At 34.5% G+C, this 20,812-nt stretch overlaps 1 protein-coding gene across 1 annotated transcript in view; it reads left to right on the top strand.

Moving 5' to 3' along the window:
* The first annotated feature begins 12,011 nt into the window (after window positions 1-12,011).
* The window catches only part of LOC131936191 (uncharacterized), a 12,911-nt gene continuing 4,110 nt past the window's right edge, over window positions 12,012-20,812 (top strand). The window contains exons 1-10 of the mRNA XM_059293105.1: window positions 12,012-12,110; window positions 12,750-12,999; window positions 13,373-13,394; window positions 15,672-15,873; window positions 15,978-16,206; window positions 16,438-16,550; window positions 16,783-17,035; window positions 18,626-18,647; window positions 19,163-19,364; window positions 20,500-20,722. Coding sequence (XP_059149088.1) covers window positions 12,012-12,110; window positions 12,750-12,999; window positions 13,373-13,394; window positions 15,672-15,873; window positions 15,978-16,206; window positions 16,438-16,550; window positions 16,783-17,035; window positions 18,626-18,647; window positions 19,163-19,364; window positions 20,500-20,722 — 1,615 coding nt within the window. The remainder of the gene's footprint in view (window positions 12,111-12,749; window positions 13,000-13,372; window positions 13,395-15,671; window positions 15,874-15,977; window positions 16,207-16,437; window positions 16,551-16,782; window positions 17,036-18,625; window positions 18,648-19,162; window positions 19,365-20,499; window positions 20,723-20,812) is intronic.

Here is a 20,812-nt window from a genome sequence, read left to right as displayed (position 1 = left end):
GCGCCAAATTGCACCTTGCCGAGGCGCCGTTAAACGCACCTGATTTTGTTTAGTAAACGACTCTAATACCACATCTTATGCATAGTCTTATGCACTGTTTAAAACAAACGTAACCGTCATAGAGCTTACAGAATAGCCTGGTGCGCCAAAGAGCACTTTCCGAAAACGCCCGCAGACGCGCTTGATTCAATGTATTGCCCCTTCTTATGCATAGTGTATGGCACTGTTTAAAACAAACGTAGGCGCCATAGCGCTCACGGGAAAGCCCGGGATGCCAAATCGCACACTGCCGGGGCACCGTCCGTACAAAATTGAAAGTCTCTTTTTCTTGGAAACCTTCCCACGATTATTCTCATCAACACCAAAAAGTGTCATGGCACTTGGATGATCTATGTCGAGTCGCATCCGACTTTTATTTTTTATATGCCGTCTATAGAGAAAAATCGCACCCTCCAGGAAGAAATTTTTTTTTCACAAAAGTGTTCTAATCAACTCTCCAATCTTTCATGACATTCGGATGAATGATGTCAAACTACAATAGACTCTGTGAACGCCAAATAAAATGTACATAATAGTGCGGAATATTATTACTACTTTATAAATTTACATTCGTTTTTTTGAGAAATCGGAAATAGCGTAGATAAGTACTTCCGATCAACGGAAATGACTCACAATTTGAAAGATGGTATAGTATTAGATCTTTTACTTACATGTGAAATTTCGTTTATCTATCTGAAATAGTACTCAAGTTATAGACTTTTGAAAAATTCAAAGTAAAATAAGTACCACTTCCAGTTATTGGAGATCGCTCAAAAGTTGATACGATTTTGATAAAATACTTTTATATGAAATATCATCAACCTAGCTGTAACGGTACTCAAGTTATCGTGTTTACAGACACACAGACACACATACACACAGACATACGGACAGAATTGCAAAGTCCAGTTTTTCCGACTCGATAACGCACAAAACGCCAAAATTTTTATATATTTGTATTTATATATTTTGCCTGATTAAAATAAGTCATCTATACTCCTGATGTGATGAAGGACTGAGGTGTAAAACGGTGAAAACTTCAAAATTTCATGTTATTTTTGTGCACGATTACAAGACTTTCTCTATACTTCGTATATATGAGAAAGTAAAAATGGATTAAAGTATTTTCTATATCCCGAATTGCCATCCGCCGTAGTGTTATATAAGAATATTCGAGAAAGTTTAAGGGATATCGCTTCCGGTTTATTTTATAAATTGAAATCCCTAATTCAAGGAAGCGAATTTGATATTATCATAAACTTTTCAACAGTTAAAACATGCATACGTTACGTGTCTACTAGAAAATACAATTCAGAAAAATAAATACAGAGTAACAAGACAAATCTGCTTATGGTTCCATTCTTCAAAATCTGGCGATTATAAAAAGATTAGTCTATCGGGAACTTTTCTGGTTCGAGTGAATGCAGATATGAAACTGGTTATTTTATTCCTCCGAAAGGTTAAGAACCGCTAGGTTAGAGTGTAGCTTGTCGAAGGCGCAAGCTTATTTGGTCTACTTGTGGTCGTGTCTTTAAAACAATAACGATAATAGTATATTGTAGTTTTAAATTACAAGCAACAAAGCAATACAGTATTATACTGCTTTTACCTTGTTAGTAGGTCTCGTGGCCTTAACTGTTAGACCCTTACAGTATTAGTACTTGTTATGAATGAAGCAATCAAAAAATGATCTATTCGGTACAATATACTATTATTCTTGGCTCTTAAAACTTCGGCAAAGAGTATCACCTTCCACCTTTTATGTGTTTGTAATTTGATTGTGGGTTTGTGGCAAATCTTGCTTATACTCTTATCAAAAATTTATAATATTATTTATAACCTAACAGGAATAACAAATGAATACTTAATTAAAGCCAAAGTCGAAATAATAACAATGAATACAATGATTTGGGCTAGTTTGGATTTCCCAATGTTGACTATCTATGTAGGAAAATAACAAAAATATAATGATTGCATTAGTACTAAGCCCTGAAATGACAGATTAGATAGCATACTGACGTCTCGACCACGATTTCACATAGCGTGTTGGCGAAACATATCGTATACTTGACTTAGTTTTTTTTACATAATTTATTTATCCGAAATAATATTAAAGGGTAGAATAGGTCTCTGAAATATATAAAGGTTTCGAAATAAAATTTGACTTATACTTTCAGTTAAAACAGATTTTTTTTTTGTTTTTGTTTTCTCGTATACAGAGTACAGAGTAATTTTTATAAATTGGTAAGGGGTGGAAGCAGGCGTTGTAACTGAAATAGCAATATAAACATAAAGTGATATTTCAACGCCAAGGGTAGACAAAGGTTGTCTACCCTTGGCGTTGAAATATCACTTTATGTTTATATTGCTTTTTTTATAAATTGTAATCCTGTACAAAAATCAAATAAAAGTTTGACAGTTTTCATCGGTTTACATCTCAGTAGGCACTACTTCATCATATATGGAGTATATGGGACTTTTTTAATTAATCAAGCTAAAAAATTATAAATCAAGCTTTATCAAAATTTCGGCGTTTTATGCGTAATCGAGTCCGAAAAAACGCTCTTTGTAAGTCTGTCCGTATGTCTGTGTGTGTATGTATGTGTGTCTGTCGGCACAATGCATTGAGTATAGTTACAGTGAGGTTGATGCAATTTCATACATAAGTATTATATAAAATGTGCAGTTCTGCTTCAACTGTAGCAATTTCAGGTAACCAAATGAGGTTTTTCAAAAGCCTTAACTTGAGAACTATATCAGATAGATAAACGAAATTTTACAAATGAGTTCATCAATTAATTTTCTGCTTTTTTCAAAGTTTGAATAGTAGTACTTTACGCTATTTCTAATTAGTTGAAAAACGCATATGAAGGTATAAAGTACTAATATTACTATTATACACTCATTATTAGCTGTTCTTTTTTCTACGAGATTCTATTCTATTTTAAAAAGCGTAATTATTTTTAAAAAATGTGATTAAAAAGCCTGCCTGTATCTCGAGTTGCCATCCCCATAAGAATGGACCCGTACTGTCTGATTAGTCCTATGGTTAATTTTTCATGTATCAGAATCAGTGGCATAGCGAGGTCGGGTGTCACCCGGTGCGGCACTTAATGGTGTCACCACCCCCCCCCCCAGAGGCGTAGCGACTCTTCCCGGGGACATACTTTCAATTTTCGATTTGCAGCACCCCCCCCCCCCCTCAAACTTTCGATTTGCACCCCCCTCAAATTTGTCTCTATACATTTTACTATTTTTTGCCTTGGTGTCACCCGGTGTGATCCGCACCCTCCGCCCCCCCCCCCCACCCCCCTATCGCTACGCCTCTGATCAGAATGTTGGTTAAGCTGCGATAATGCTCCATACATTCAGTATATAATATCGTTTAATCTTCATCTCAACACTTTACAAAACATAGCTACCTGTATCATTGGCTCAAAAAACATCTAGGATTTGGCTGCTTGAAAGCTGTTGGTTAATCCGTTGTTAGGCCTATAATCTTTTAAACCACCCACATGGATGTGTACTCAGACAGAGATTTGTTTCTTGTGGATAAATTGTGGTGACGTGGCAAGTATAGAGCTCTAGTGGTGAAACAGTGGCGTAGGTACAGCGGTGTTAGGGCTAGGGTTTGGATTTACAATTAATGAGTCGCACTTTACTGGCGACTCCTTAGCGTTGATAAAACACACAACTTCAAACGTCTGAGGCTATTATGTAATATGTCCATGTTATTTCATAATAAACTGTGTAGTTGATACAGTGATCATCAATTTTCCTTGCGTGTGTCCAAGACCTAATGGGCAGATGAAGTAGAGCTCGCCTGTTTCAGTGACCTCGTCATACACGGTGATAGTGCGGGTTGCACAATGCCCAGCCGCTTTTGTTTCCCTAAAGTGAATCAGCTGACCATCTGGCCTGAGTGGACTCAGTTGCATCCTACAACATCGAACCCGAAATCTGAACTCGAGACTTTTGAGTTAGCAGTCGCAAGCTCTACCAGTGAGCCAACATGTCCCTGAAAATTTAAGTTTTTGAAACTAACGGTCCGTGTACCAGGTAAAGTAGAGTTCACATGTTTGACTAACCTCAACGTATGAAAAAAAAATGTTTGATTGTTACTATACCCAGCCGTCTCCTACTTCCCTAGTGAGTCAGGTATTTTTCAGAGCTGGGTGGACTCAGGGACAGAAATTCAAACTCTAGAACTTCGAGTAAGCAGTTGTATTCTCTATCATTCGACCACACCGTTGACACTCTGGAGTCGACTATACCTCTAATGATGATTGCTATTTCATTACTGACAACTAGAGTTAACTTTATTTTTCCCGAATAAATCTATCAAAATCTCCCCCTGTATTCCTACTAGCATCACCTCTGCCTTCCAACGCCACGTCTACTGTAACACAGACTTGACTCCATTTAAAACGAAAAGACTGGTTAACTAACATTTATAAATTTGGTGCTATGTATGTTTCATGACGGCATAATGATGCATTTCAAAATGAACTACTGCCTTTTATACGGGTTGGGGATGGCAATACTTTGTTGGCCAAAAGGTTGTATTTTTTTTCTTTTCCGTATAAATTTGTCTAAAAAGACATTTTTTAAAAAAAGTTATTTTTTTTTTGTAAGTATTCAAATTGTGTTCAAATCAATTGCTCTTGTTTGATACAATAATATTTACTTTAATTCAAAAAATGTTTTAAAAATGTATTGTGACCTACTTAGGTCTTGCAATTTTCTTGTTTGACTTTTATTCCTCAACCATGAGTGACTGTGGTGCAACCACCAGGTAATTTTCCATAGTTCTAAGAAAGACATATACCCTAGTACCTTTCCATCACGAGCCTATGGTGCAGTGGTTAGAATCTCGGCGCGCCACGGCGGCGGCCGAGGTTCGATTCCTCGGTTCGGAACCGAGAAGTGTGGCCCTTGTGGCAAGGGTCGCGTTAGAACCCATGACCCTTGGTGGCCTGTGTGGTCGAGTGACCTAAGTGGTCCAGTTGTTCGACACTTAAGTAATCTGTAGCTTAAGTGGTCTAGTGGTTAGACACTTGAGTGATCTGTGAGTCTCTGTGGCCCACAAATTAATTATTGTTTAATACCAACATTGGTCATGTGACATTTTTGTGATTAGTTAAGATGATTTGTTTGTTTAATCTACACAGTTTTTTTTTCTTTCTTTTTTTTTCAATTAAACAAAAAAATTCTAGCGTACGCTGATGATACAGCTTTTACGCTCCAAACCGAAAAATCTATCATACTAATAACAGACATTTTCCTTGACTTTGGGCTGGGTAGCGGGTCAAAAATTAACCTAATGAAAACCAAAATTATGGGACTTGGACGGTGGATCAACAAACCCAATTACCCACTAAACATGCTAGGTACCAACAAACTAAAACTTTTACGGCATAACCCACTATAGTAACCCACACACCAACAACGATGATGAATGGAAACAAGTCTTAAGCAAAATCCAAAACACCATAGCACTTTATAAATTTAGCTCAACAACAATTTTTGCTAGGTCATCTATAATTAATAGGTACGTCATCCCAAAAAAGTACCTATATAGCCACGGCTAAAAAAGTCCCAAAGCCAACAATTAAACATCTGAATAAAATCATTAGAGAGTACATATTTCAGACCACAATTTCAAACATTAGCCACAACACTTTAGTACAAAACAAACTTCATGGAGGAACAAACCTGCTCGATATACAGACCAAAATCAATACATTCAGACTAACACACATTAGCAGAATAATTAGCCAACCAAACTTTCACCCTCTAGCTCACTACTATATAGGCATTCAGCTAAACTAACTTACAAAAATCAATAATACAACTCCACATTACAAAGGAGGAAAACACAGTCCCTTTTACACAGAATGTTTACAAATATTAAAAAACAACGAAAAACTTGTTCACAAAAAGTCACAAAACATTTACAAAAAGTTAGTGCAAAAGCTCTCATCTCCACTATACAACAGAATTCAATGGTGTAGGAAATACGCTCTAACAGACACAATGGACACCTTCAGAAACCTACACCTCAGAACCATCACACCCAAAGCCAGGGAAATAACTTACAGACTCATCTACAATTCAACACCCACTATGCAGACAAAACACACCCGAAACCGAAACGCACATCTATTTAGAATGCCCCACCATACAAAACATGAAAAAGACGCTAGAAAACAAAATAATAAAAAACGAGACCTACAATATCGATATAGTCATAACTCTAAACAAAATCCCAATACAAAGAGATAGGACGGACCTAGAGCAAAAAGCAAGGACGGTAGATATATATAGACAGACTATTTGGAACAGCAGAATAAAAGCAAAACACGACAAGGTACAGTTCACGGGACACGTACTAGACTTGATTTATCGTAGACGACTCGACAATGACAGCACTCAAACACATATACCATAATTAACAACACCAAAACGTAAAGAACATATTACACTGCTTTTGCCACCTGGAACGCCTAATCGAACTGACACATCCCCCTTTCATCACACCCTCTCCGCCCCCCGCCCCTAAACCTCATGATCCCAATATCACATTTCCCCTCAAAACTGCATCCCCTCGTCCCCATCACCACCACCCCTGTGATGAAGTACTATGTTAAACAGTGACAATGATGTATTATCCAAATACATTTCTAACAACATCAATGTAACCCCCACCCCTCAACCCCCATGTCCCCATTTTGTGTCGCATCATTTATCATTTGGCATTTCATTTTCCTATTGTTGCTTTTTGTGTATTTTTTTAATTTATAAAGCTTACAAACATTGTAAAGCTATCATTTGTTACTATATTACTATTATCATATATGTAAGGTACTTTGGTCCACAACGTACAAATGACCCCAATGACCCGTACTCCTTTTGTATTCATTGTATTATCACCAAATTAACACTTACAGTTGTTTCGTTAACTTTACTAACTCTTTTATGTGAACACCAATTTTTTTTATCTATAAAACTCCACTGTATCCCTACACGTGATAGCTACACGCCTACCCACCCCTAACCTGTCGGTACTAAACATTCATCTAAACATAAACACCGACTTGAACATACCAACCTTTCACCCTCCTACTAATTCGCTCACACAGAAATCTGTTCGTCAAACCCTCCCCCCCCCCCCCACCCACACACTACAAATGGTAACACCTCAGCAGTCAGATAACACAGCACAAAATTTGACGCTTGGCTTGCCTTAAAACACGCAGTCACCCTCTCCACGCCTCGTCAGACACATCTACCCACTCCCCCCTCTCCCCCTCTATCCACTTACCCTCAGACATGAAAACACCACTTTCCCTTTAACTGTTCCAACGACCCCACCACCCACCCCAACATCAATTTCGAATATCTATTCATTTACTTTTTAAAGTTCCAAATCTTGTTTCTTTCCCCTCATTTTTTACACAGCAACCTTTTGAAAACTCAATGCGACCAGTACATAAATAAACACTCTTTTAACTAGTCAACTTAATTTGTTTCCCTACATTGAAAATGCTCCACTGGCCCTTTGTCATTCTCGGAAAAATATCCTTTCCACTCCCCACCCAGACTTCTGACACTTTTATTTGACCTTCACCCCTTTTACTGCCATCTTTTGTAATTTTTGTTAAAATCATATACATGACATCATGTAAATATTCATTATGTACATGTTTAAAACCTTTCGTTTTCTTTTGAAACTATGTAAAAAATGTGATGTTGATGTACTTGTTTTAATTGCAAATAAAAGTATTAAAAAAAATAAAAAATAAAAAAAAAAGTATCTACACAGTCTCATGAAAATGAGTGGTCTGAGGTTACATTTTTTTTCCTAACGCTTCAAACTTGTTAAAGATTCTTATTATTTTCAAAGGAACCTTATTTAAAGGTGGTTTTTCAGTATATGTAATATTTTATCATAAAATATACCTTATGACTCAGTTGATGTTGTATCTAGTCATTGAAATAAAGGAATTACCCTGTCGGGTTTCCCACCTATTTTATCCACATGGAGATATTGTATTACCCCTGTTTGAGGGACTTTGATGTATTATTATTTTTTGAAAGGGTTATCCCCCTTTCAGGTATTGTAAAGGGTTGAATTACTTCCCTTTGATTTCCAGGGATGTTTTCTCCTGGTATTGAAATTTTTGTTCGCTTCATTTGTTGAATTTTTTTTACGCCAGATTTGTTCCTTATGTATGTTTTGTGTGGACAAATCTGCCTTTTCAAAAGGGAGGGGATGTGACCTACTTAGGTCTTGTAATTTTCTTGTTTGACTTTTATTGCTCAACCATGAGTGACTGTGGTGCAACCACCAGGTAATTTTCCATAGTTCTAAAAAAGACATATACCCTAGTACTTTTCCATCACGAGTGGTGGTGCAATACTTTTATACTTTCGATTGGTTGATTCGGACATCAGAGTTGTCCCAACCAATAGTCTCGCGTTTTGAAGGTGACCTCCCCGTGCCTCAGGTGTCAAAGGGTCTGCGCACACACTTCTGCGAGAGTCCACCGCAGCAGTCCGTAGCAGCAAGTCAGACCAGACATCTTTGAGAGAGAAAGCCTTGAGTGTCGCTATTTTGTAGCCTATAGTTTTAAGCAGCATTTTTCCTTTATTACTTGTGGTTTTAAGTAATATTTTGTGCTTTAAGCAGTGTCGTATAAGCTGTGGTGATTTTCTTGAGTGCCATATCCTGTGATAGTGTTAAATAGTGTTTTTTCCTCAAATTGTAAGTTGGGTTTTTGATATTCTACTCATTCCTTTTATTCTGTATAAAGCTAGAGTCGTACCTTGAATTTGTACACATATTAAAAGTTATATATGGATTAAATGTGTTGTTGGCATCAGGAGTTCATCGAGTGTATCCCCTAGACGTTAAGTACGTGTCCTCGTTAACTGTTGTGATAGCTTCCATTTATAGGGCTTTATGCCATCTGTGTATAACCATCTAAAAGAACCCGGGTACGTTCGCCAGCTATCTGGCTGATATAGTGGTGTTCGTAATAGTATGCATATTTACAAATTAATGAGAGATTATCGTTTTAGCGAAAGGACAAACCAGTAGAAATGATATCGTCAGCCCAAGTGTAGCTGAGACTGGAGGAACTTTTACTGTGACATGTGACGCGTCACGTGCTGGTGTTCCAACAACTGCTACAACAGTTACTAATTTATTTATTACATACAGACGTGGGACAATAAATTCAGATTTAGCAATTTCTAGGACATTTATACCTCCATACGAAAGAACTGTAAGTATTTTAATTAAAAACTGAGCCAGTAACATCTTTTCATAGGTATAAATTCTCACGAACACCTATGAGTACACGTACACAGATAGATTGTTTGGTATATATATATCCTAACGCACGCTATTATTTTTTATTTGTATTTAAAAAGTTGGTTATTTTGGCCCATAAAATGACCGTGACCATGACCGTGACCATGACCATGACCACTATGTTTATTTCTATCGTTCCGTTTGCGGATAAATTTGGGGCATTATAATCTTTCACTAAATTGTCTCAAGCATGTCCGCCAGCGCACAGTCATAGTTCGATTTGACGTCCTGGGCTATTCTGTGAGCGCTATGGTGGATAATTTTGTTTTAATTATTGTGATAGACTATTGATAAGAAAGGTTCCCATAGTCTTTAACTGAATCGAATCAGTGCGTCCTCCGGCGCCCCGATAGGTTTTATTTGGCGCCCCGGGCCTTCCTGTGTAACCTACGTTGGTTAAAGTGAGTGTAAAAGACTAAGAATACGTTGGGGTACTATAGTCGTTTACTAAGTTGATTCAGGCGGTTTGGCCGGCGCTCCAGCATGGTGCGATTTGGCGCCCCGGAATAGACTGTGAGCACTTTGTGTTTATGTTTGCGTTTGTGTTCGGGTTTGTGTTTGCGTTTGTATTTGGATTGTTTTCGTTTGCTTTTTTATTTGCATTTGTGTTTGTGTTTTCTTTGTGTTTGTTTTTGCGTTTGTGGTTGAGTTTGTGTTTGCGTTTTTGTTTTTGTTTGTGTTTGTAATAGCGTTTGCGTTTGTGTTATGTTTGCGTTTTTTTGTGTTTTTGTTTTGGTTGGTTGTGGTAATAAATGGCATTGCCGGGTATAAGCTGATTACTAAACACGCAAGTAAAAGTCCTTTACAGATAGGTTTTTCACAGAGGCAAATGCAGGGCTTTGCCGGGAAGGCTAGCGTTTCAATTAAAATAAACACTGAACGTTATCAAATTTTTATGTTAAAACTAGCCGTCCCGGTCAGGCCCTGCACTAGCCTCTGTAAAAACCTATTTGTAAAGAACCCTGACTTATGTGTATATTAAGCAATATATACACCCGGCATTACCCGTATTTAGAAAATATATTACTTTTCCAATTAATGTGTATATGCACATATGGACGTTTGAGAAAACAAAAACACAAACTCATAACCGAACCCACAAGCAAAGCAAACCAAAACAGAAACACAAACACAAAACGAAAACACAAACACTATCACAAACGGAAACACAAATGCAAACACAGCTCTAAATGTAAACACAAACGGAAACATAAACGCATAGTGTTTACAGTATAGCCCGGGGCGCCAAATCACACCCTGCTGGCAAGCCGGCGGACGCTCCTGATTTGATTTCGTGAACGACTAAAATTTAAACTTATCCGTAGTTTATTGCATACTTTAAAATGAACATAGTCTCCAAAGCGCTGACGGAAAGGCGCGGGGATTCACATAGCACTCTGTGGGGGCGACAGAGGACAAGCCAGATTCGATTTAGTGAAAGACTGCAGTGACCTTTCTTATCCACAGCCTATCGCACCCATTAAAGCTAACGTATACGCCATAGCGTTCACACGATAGACAAGGGCCACCAAATTGCACCCTGCTGGGGCCCAGGCGGACTCGTCCGATTCAATTTTTAGTGAACGACATCTATACTGTTATTATCAAAAATAATAATTAGTTAACAGTAGCCTACATTCAGCGTATAAAATCAGTTTAAGGTATTTAAAATACCTGTGTTTTGGCTACTACACTGCACATTATAAATCCATGCTAATTATATAATTATTATTTTTCAACATCAATACAAACTAATATCACATATTTTTTCCTATATATATATATATATATATATATATATATATATATATATATATATATATATATATATATATATATATATATATATATATATATATATATATATATATTTATTTATATTTATATATATATATATATTTATATATATATAATTTAAAACGGACTTTCTCAGCTTCTCTCTTTTATTTTTAGTATCCACCACCTTCACTTCCAGTAAGAAACTGGACTTTTAATTTTGAAGGGAGCCTAAGAGGTACAGCAGACCAGCCAAAAAACAGGAACACGATGAAAATGGAATTAGTTGTTCGTGATGCCAAATGTGCAGATGCCGGCACTTACATTTGTCGAGGGACGTACATGAACCCTAATGATAATGAAGTAAAATCAGACGGCTTTTACCAGAATCTCTCTATCAGAGGCAAGTATATTTCATTCTGAATCGGAACATATTAACTGCAGTATACAATCGACTTTTAAAAATAACGGCTTTTACTGTGTAACAAATATGAATGATAATTTTTTTACAAGAGTTATTAAAATTAAAATAATTAAATAATATTATAGTAACATTTTTTAAAAAGTGAAGAATGTATTGAAAATAAACCTGTCTTTAATAAGGACCATATTGTTCTGTTGCCTAAACTATCGGCGTAACAATTTAAATTGAAATATGATTTTCTTTTGTGATATTCACTTTTTTAAATGAATTTTTTGATATGCTCTTTTTGATATGCACTCTTTGAAATATACTTTTTGAAATGCACATTTTAGGGGATTAAAAAGCAGATACATTAGCCTCATAATATTTTCAATTTAAACAGTTGGAAGAATAATGTCTTTCTACTTAAATCCCATGAATAATACTGGACTGGGACGATTTGAGTCCGTTCATCGACCTGGCTCAAATGTTACTATATATTGCAGCATTGAAGTAAGTACAGTCACATTTAAAACAGCTGTAATAACAACAAAAATAAATAAATTACGCCATTAAAATATGTAGGGGAAAGTGGTGAAAATCAGAATATTTTTAGACCAAAATTTCTATGTACCCGCAAAAAACAGAGCATCATAAACTAATCTTAACAACAACATACTTCCTACGCCAGTAATTAGTTAGTTTAAGCTGCACAAAGAAGTTCTTTAAAAATATTATTTTGTATCTTCACAATCCCTTAGACAGCGTCTATATTTTATTTATTCTGACTTTCCTATGGTTAGGTTAAATTCTATTTTTATTCATAGAATCTTTTTTTTTTTTTATTTTAATTATAACGTAGATATTTTTTAAATGTAAAAAAAAATACTAACTTTGGCGAGAAGTGGGACAAAATGTCCCACTCCACATCACAGCCGTTAAGTATATCTCATCCAGATTTCAATATAATGGAATAGTTTTAACTTTATAGTCAAGTAATTAATTAACTTATATTTTATTTACTTAAAAATCTATCTATTAAACTGTGTATTTACACTGACAATACAAATCACCCCATTCCCATCTACACCAAAACTCTTGTATAATTCATGTCTGTATTATTGTTTCTACTGTAGTTGACTATAATTTCAGGGATCAAACAACGTAACCTTTCAATGGAAAATTGGAAAATTAAATGATTTCAGTAGCATTTCTCTATACCCTGCACTAAACCCAAAATTTGAGAGAGTCGAGGTAGAACCAGCTTGTTCCCGATACCGTCACTCGTCAACACTAAAGTTTCAAATAGAATACAATTATGATGGCTACATGTTTGTGTGTGTGGCTACAGAAAACAACAAGGACACTGTTGTTGGGAACATGACCATATTTACACAAATAGGTATTTATATGTCACGCTTAAACTGTGATATTAAACGGGCTAACAGTATTTTGTAAATTAATTAAAACTTAATGATACATGCAATTTAGATAATAATTAAGGTAGTTAGGAAATGTATAAAATTAATTCTTCTTCTCCTGCGTTCTTAATAGAGTATATTATGTTGGAGGTTTAAACAAGTCCAAAATTAATCAATACATGACAGAATTCCGCAATAATTGATATCGTGAAAATCAACATTTTTATTTTAGTAAAGTTTTGATAACATAAATTTTTAGCATCCATTTTTTTAATCTCCGTTTTCATTCATGTTTACCCTCTTTTACAAGTGTAAATAAATTAAATACAAAAACAATTTTAAAATTTTTTTCAGGGACAGAGGCAGCCCATACTGGGTATGAATGACAACAATATAATTGTTCTAGTTTGTATTGATTTTCTCATAAATGCTTTTCTTTTAATATAACAAACTGAGAGCTATGATGAGTTGAGTTATTTGAAAATTCAATTTTAGGGTTTGATTAGTTTTGTTTTACAGCTTTAATTAAAATCTGTTTAAAATAAGTTAACAGATGTGTAAAATACGTACTAAAATCATAGTAATGTTGCATTACATTAAGTGTATTAGATCTTTAGTCTAAAGAAAGTAAAAGATATCGAATTGCACCTCTACTGTCTTTAATTTATGAGAATACCTAAACTAACCGTTTTATTACTGTTTTCACCAATGTTCACCTAAATTATTTACACTCCCTGTTAACTATGAAATGTAAGCATTCTATACTTGCAGTAAATAACTACTGGTTTAATTAACCAATATTATCCCAAGGTCTCAAATTTTCATAATTTTTTGATATGGTTTAGCTTTTGGGCACTGAATGAAGGAATGACTATGGATTTTTTTTAAAAATCAATACTTTTTTAAATATCGATTTTTAAAAAAACGTCCCATAAATGGGACGCTAGCAACGAACGGCCCCATGTACATTTATTGAAAAATAAATTCATTTATCACGAAATATGGCTAATCACGCAAAAATTAAACGGTATACTGATTTTGTATTGTTAGACCAATGATTACATTGTTTAGGACAGCTAAAAATACTGAAAATGATCAATTGGGTTAGCCATACCATGGTCTAAAATGCAAAAATTATGTTCAAAAGTCTAATTTTCTTTCAATCTAGCATCCATCAAAGTGAAAAACACTTGGAAATAAGTAAAGCTGTGACTAGTACATCTAATTATACATACATGATCACAAATATTGTTATTATTCATCGAAACTGTAATATAATTAAATATAAATAATTGTTTTTTTTTTGGGGGGGGGGCGTACTTGAAATTTTCAGGGGTGGGGACTTAAATTTCAGGGGAAGGGTGTACATTGGTAAAAGTATGTTTTGTATATAAATTCCATTTTGTTCTGGGGGGCAGAGCCCCCCCCCCTCTCCTCCGAAATGATGCCCGAAAGAAACTCTGCCCTCAGTGAAGTTGCAAAATATGATCCGGTCCAGTCCCAGATGTCATCCAGCCATCTTCTCTTTTGTTACCCTCGCTATTCCCCCCGCCCCCCTCACAGGCGTACATTAGGACAACAGACATCTTATTTCTAGGGCACGGATCCGTCTCTGGGGGCTTGTATTGAGTGTTCATGGCTCTCATCCATGTATGCACCTCACTATGCGAACAGCTCCCAATCTAACACCAGGAATCTCCTTTAAAAGTTAACAAGTAAAACTGGTATCGGGAACCCTTGGAGGGGAATATTATTGGGGCATGACAACTGTACACAGCTAATTCACATTTCTGCTATATGTAGCTTAAGCTCTCTTATATGAAGAGAGTTAACCAACCCCCATGACTGAATCATTTCACCTAAATCGTGGCCATTGTTATTATTCTGGTTTGTTATAATTTTAATATCACGCGCTAGTAAATTTACAGCAATACTAAATTAGTTTGTATTCAATGGTATTAAATTCTTCAGTAAGTTTAATTCTGAAAACTTAAAAATAAAATGTAAGTTTTCCAATATTTTCAATTTTTTAATACAATAATATATAAGAAAATATAGCTCAAGGTCATAATTAAATATCTATAAATACTACTTAACACCCCAAAGTCAACAGTTAACAAAGTCAACAATTGTTTCACTATAAATAACCATTTAACATAAATATTTGCATCTGTGATTCTCACTAGTGTCCAATAAATGTGACGTTTGTGTAACAATTTACATGGGGCCTTTCGTTGCTAGCGTCCCACTTATGGGACGCTTGTTGTACACTTGATATAACGAAGCAGTAAAAAAAAATTGTTATTCTTAAATTCTTATCAGATAGAAATATGGTACTGCTACAAGTGTCAAATGTATTTTGCACTTAAAATGTTAATATTTTAGAAGATCTGCATTTTCCTGTACGCATGTTTTCTTTTTTCCGTCATTTTGACAAGTCCTGCAAATCCGGCACTATAACATTTTTCTAAATTAATTGTTTTCACAAAACACACACAAATTCAATAGTCTAGCCATTTTCAAATACAATGAAACACAATTTGTGTTTTAACTAGTTTTTAATAAATTTTAGCAATTTTTTTTACAAGCGTCAAATAAGTGGGACGCTAGCAGAATATGGGTTAATTAAACAAATATATTGTATATTATTTAGTCAAAGAATAAGTGATCAGCTTATCAGCCCAAGTGTAGTTGAGACTGGAGGAACTTTTATTGTGACATGTGACGCGTCACGTGCTGGTGTTCCAACAACTGCTACAACAGTTCGGACGCTGATGATTGAGTGGTCAGATGGTACACAACAGCTTAAACCTTTAGCAAGATACGGACATAATGGTACTCAATACGAGGCTAAGGTAACGCTTTCACTTCTTTACACATGTATATTATATATATATATATATATATATATATATATATATATATATATATATATATATATATATATATATATCTTCAGCGTTTACCTCAAACTTTCCCCGCAAGAAAATGGGCTTTTCGTTTTTCTGGAACCTTGCAACGAACATCAAATAAGCCAAAGAACAGGAACACAATGAAAATAGAAATGGTGGTCTATGATGCTAAATGTACAGATGCTGGCTTGTATTTTTGTACTGCCATATACCTAAATTCTAATAAAAATGTTTCAATAATAAATAGCTACCAGAATCTCACGATTAAAGGCGAGTGTTTGTAGAGATTTGTACTTCTAATTACCTACTTACATTACATAATATACACAGTATATTATAGATTTTTTTTTGCAATGCATTCTGCCTAGCTTTGCTCAAGTATTTGAAGAAAATATTATGTTGCCATTTACATAACCCCAATAATAATAGGCATACTAACCGAATTCTAAATGTAAGCCATATTTAAAACTAGATATTTAAATTAAAGATATTTATTTTTTTAACTAGCACGCCCTGTTTTTGTTTCGCTGTATTCAAATACTCGGGATAAAATTGGACTACGCCCATTTCAGTCTGTTATACGAATTGGTTCTGACGTTGATGTCACTTGTATTATCGAGGTAAGGACCTTCGTACTTCAACTTAGTATCAACCTGAAGTATAATGTTTACATTACATACACTATATTGCATCTGTGATAGTTGTTGCACCTTTATAATCTGTGTTTGAATTAGTTTGACAGTTAATTTTATCTTTAGTTAAATATTGTTTACACAATGTACTCAGGGTAATGATAATAATATTGCTATTATTAACTTGTTCTTTAAAATATATATCCATACACTATTGAAGGGACCAAAAGATCTGAATATTCGTTGGATGTTTGGCAGCAGGTTAAGTAACTTTAACACCTTTACGCCATATTCTGGATCAGTTGTTGAACCTGTGGAAGTTAGTTCTGGGACAACCTGTGTCCAGTACCTATATTCGTCAACACTTAAGTTTCAAACAGAAGACAAATATGATGGCTACATGTATGTTTGTGTAGTGACAGAAAACAATAAAGACAAAATATTTGGGAACATTACTGTGTACAATAAAAAAGGTATTTTGATGTCACTATGTTAATAAGATAAAATAGCAAATTAAATTTTATACAAGTAAAAATACGATACATGTGACTATTTAAATGAATGGAGTACTGAATATTGCATATAAAAAGATACGAGTAAAAACTATATTGAAAATTTGAAAGATAACTTATCTTGAATGTATTATAAAACTAAAAATTATTTAAGATTTAAAACAAATATTTCATTTTAGTCTTTTTTGTGAAACGTAAACTATTTTATTCAGTGAAAATATTTTTAAATTTTACTGTAATAGGCTATTGATTGCATACTTTTTTGTATTGTCGTCAACTATGGACGATTAGTGTCAAATATAAACTTGCCTTTTGTACATTTTAACACGTTTTTATTAACTCAGCTTCGCGTGGATGTGTTTGTTGTTAAAATTGACATCGAAAATTAGCCCACTTCTGATTGCTCTAATGATCTGAAATTTGGCATGCAGGTTACTTTCGCCTAACAATTTCAGATGCAATCATAAAAACTAGCAATTAGAGACCGTAATTAGCTTAATTTAATTACGCCCAAAGGACCATAAAATTGAGGACATGATTTCTAAAGATACCGACAAGACTGGAGGCTTGTTGACACAGTTACTTCGGCCCCAATCGATGTGAGCGCGCTGGCCGTGATCGTATAGTGGTTAGTACTTCGCGTTGTGACCGCGACAACCCAGGTTCGAATCCAGGTCGCTCAAGATTTTTTTAGTCCGTGTATTTATAAACACTTAGTCAATTCATACTTAATCAAGTCATTAGATAAAGTAGAAAATAAACTATATAAAAAACTTTTTTAAAAACCACGTTTTTCATGTGTAGCAACGGACTAAAAAGGAGAAAATAAAATACTTAAAAAAAACTTTTTAAAAAACCACGTTTTTCTTGTGGACTAAAAAGTAGAAAATAACTATTTACATACATTTGATGACAAAAAACGTGGGTCGGGCAGATGGGTCGTGTTCGTAATATTTTCCCGTTCGTGCCAAAGACTAATCGGGCAGATGAAGTAGAGTTCATCCGTTTCAGTGACCTCGCCATATAAAGTGATATTGTAGTCATCACTATACCCATCCGCCTTATTTCCCCTAAAAAGAATCAGGTACTCGTCAGAGTTGGGACACTGGTTGGGCTCCGGGCAGTTCTACCGGTCTAGCTCTCTACCGCTAGGCCACGGTAAAGTTAAAACGTCGTACTAAGCTAATGTCACTAATTTAAAAAAAATTTGGCAGGGTAAAACAAAATTCATTAAAAAACTAACTTGATCGAAACAATAGCCAACTAAGCCAGCTCATTTTGCCAGCCGTGTTAATGGAAATAACTCTAGCACCCATTTCTACAGAACATTCATTCGCGTCACAACAGTCCTAAACCATTATAGCCATTTAAAAACCAACGCGTTTTTAAAAAAAACAACATTTTTTAGAATACCGATTACTTTTGATCATTAATAGGCGGTGTTATATTAAAGATAAATAAATGAAGTGGTTTTTTTTATTGTCATCTTGTATTAAAAAGAAGTTTAAAACCCTGGGCGTCACCCTACTGTAATGGTTGCAATATTTTCAGGGACAGAGTCAGCCTATACAAGGTATGGATTACCACAAAACAAACTTTGATTTTTTTTAATGTTACAAACCGTACACATTTTATTCTAACTATATTAGTATTTAAATATTTATTATTTTAAATACTTTTCAACGGTCGGTCAAAACGTAACTAATCTCAAACGTCAACATTGGGCATTACTTTAGATAAAATAGTTATTCTATGAGGAGTTATATTTGAAAACTTAACTTGCTAGCCAGAATGTTTCTTCAAAAAAAATTCTCCGTTGGCAAGGGTGGGGGGGGGGGGGGGGGTAAAGCACTGCAATCTTTGGTAGGCGGAAAGACATTGTTAAAGTATATATATTCTACAGAAATTAGATTTCCATTGTACTTTGGCCCCCTTGGTGCCCGAAAGAAAGATTCATATAAAGGCGGCAGACAAAAGCAAATACATAGCTTTTGATTTAAATGAAGAGCCCAAGTTTAGCAAGTTTAGCTTTTTTTTTACTAATGTTAATACAGCTAGAATGTGTTAATCTTTACTTTCTATTGCTAGTCAGCCGCGTAGTGAAACAATCCTCAAACAAAATGTGGTTAATGTAACAACATCGTTTACTGTGACATGTGACGCTTCACGTGCTGGTGTTCCAACAAATGCAACGACAATTTTAAGGCTGACTATTGCAAGGACAGATGGAACTAAAGAGCCAACTACTTTAGCGGATTACAACACGCTTACATCGCCATATGAATCAAGTGTAAGGAACGCCTTCTACTTAGAATGTATCATGTTTTTGCGAAACGATGTTCAACAACATTTCATCTATTTTCAGTATATTAATGAAAATTGGTTTTTATAAAGCCTTGTAATATTAACGGGCAGTGCTTATAATTGAATGTACCATTTTTAAAATTATTCCAAATTAGTCTGACTAATGTTTTCTAAAAAAGTAATTGTTAAATATTAGTTAATATTTGAATTGATTGAAAAAGGAATATGTTTCTGACATAGTTTATACCTTACGTATTTAAATCTGACTAAAAATATATAAGTATAGCAATACTCATCAAAATTTGAAATCAGATTAAAATAAACCGGGAGTGATCTCCCCTAAACTTTCTCGAACTATCTTATATAACTTGGAATGTAGACATGATTTTTAATTACTTAAACTTTTAAAATAGAATAAAATCTCATAGAAAAAAGAATTGCGCACCAAGCGAACGCCAAAACAAAATGTGCATAATAGTGCGCAATATTATTAGTACTTTATAAATTTACATGCGTTTTTTGAGAAATCGGAAATAGCGTAAATTAGTACTTCCGGTCAACGGAAATTACTCAAAATTAGACAGAAGGTAGGGTAGAGAATTAGATCTTTTACTTATATGTGAAATTTCATTTATCTATCTGAAATAATACTCAAGTTATAGGCTTTTAAAAAATTCAAAGTAGGAAAAGTACCACTTCCGGTTATCGGAAATCGCTCAAAAGTTTATACGGATCTACGATTTTGATAAGATACTTATATATGAAATTTAAAAAATACGTCTAAATAACAAGAGTTTATGTACAAATGAAGTTAAAGTAAGAAAATAAATACATTTCTTTAAATATTTGATAATAAACTACTATTTAAAATATTAAAAATAAAAGCATGTTTCGCTTCTTTAATTATAGTAAATAAATAAATATATTTTGAATATTATGTTTATAAGTATGAATATGAATATAAATACGAATTAGAATACAATTATAAATATCAATAAAAACGTGAATATGAATGTGGTTCTAGGTGTGAGCGTGGATGCGGATGTGGATGGGAATATAAATATTATTGTGTATGGGTGTGTTTTTGCATGTTTGTATCTATATGTTAACGTTTATTTTAGTTTCAACCAGAATCGTCATCTATGAAAACGTGGTTTTTTGAATTCTCTGGACGGTTAGATGGATTACCTTACAGACTAAATAATAGAAACACAATGAAAATAGACATGACGATCAGGGACGCTAGATGTCCAGACGAAGGCTTGTACTTTTGCACTGCGATATACGTTAATTCACATAATGATGTATTAATGGAGAGTCGATACCAGAATATCACAATTACAGGCGAGTTAACATGCATAGATATCACACACGTATTTTTTCTAAGATTTATTGTTAATAGCTATTAACATGTTAATATATGTATTGGCCTAA

The sequence above is a fragment of the Physella acuta genome, unplaced genomic scaffold (assembly GCF_028476545.2).
Source record: "Physella acuta isolate Inbredline_101_S28 unplaced genomic scaffold, ASM2847654v3 ptg000171l, whole genome shotgun sequence".
Lineage (NCBI taxonomy): Eukaryota > Metazoa > Mollusca > Gastropoda > Physidae > Physella > Physella acuta.
This window is presented reverse-complemented; position numbering and strand designations above follow the sequence as displayed.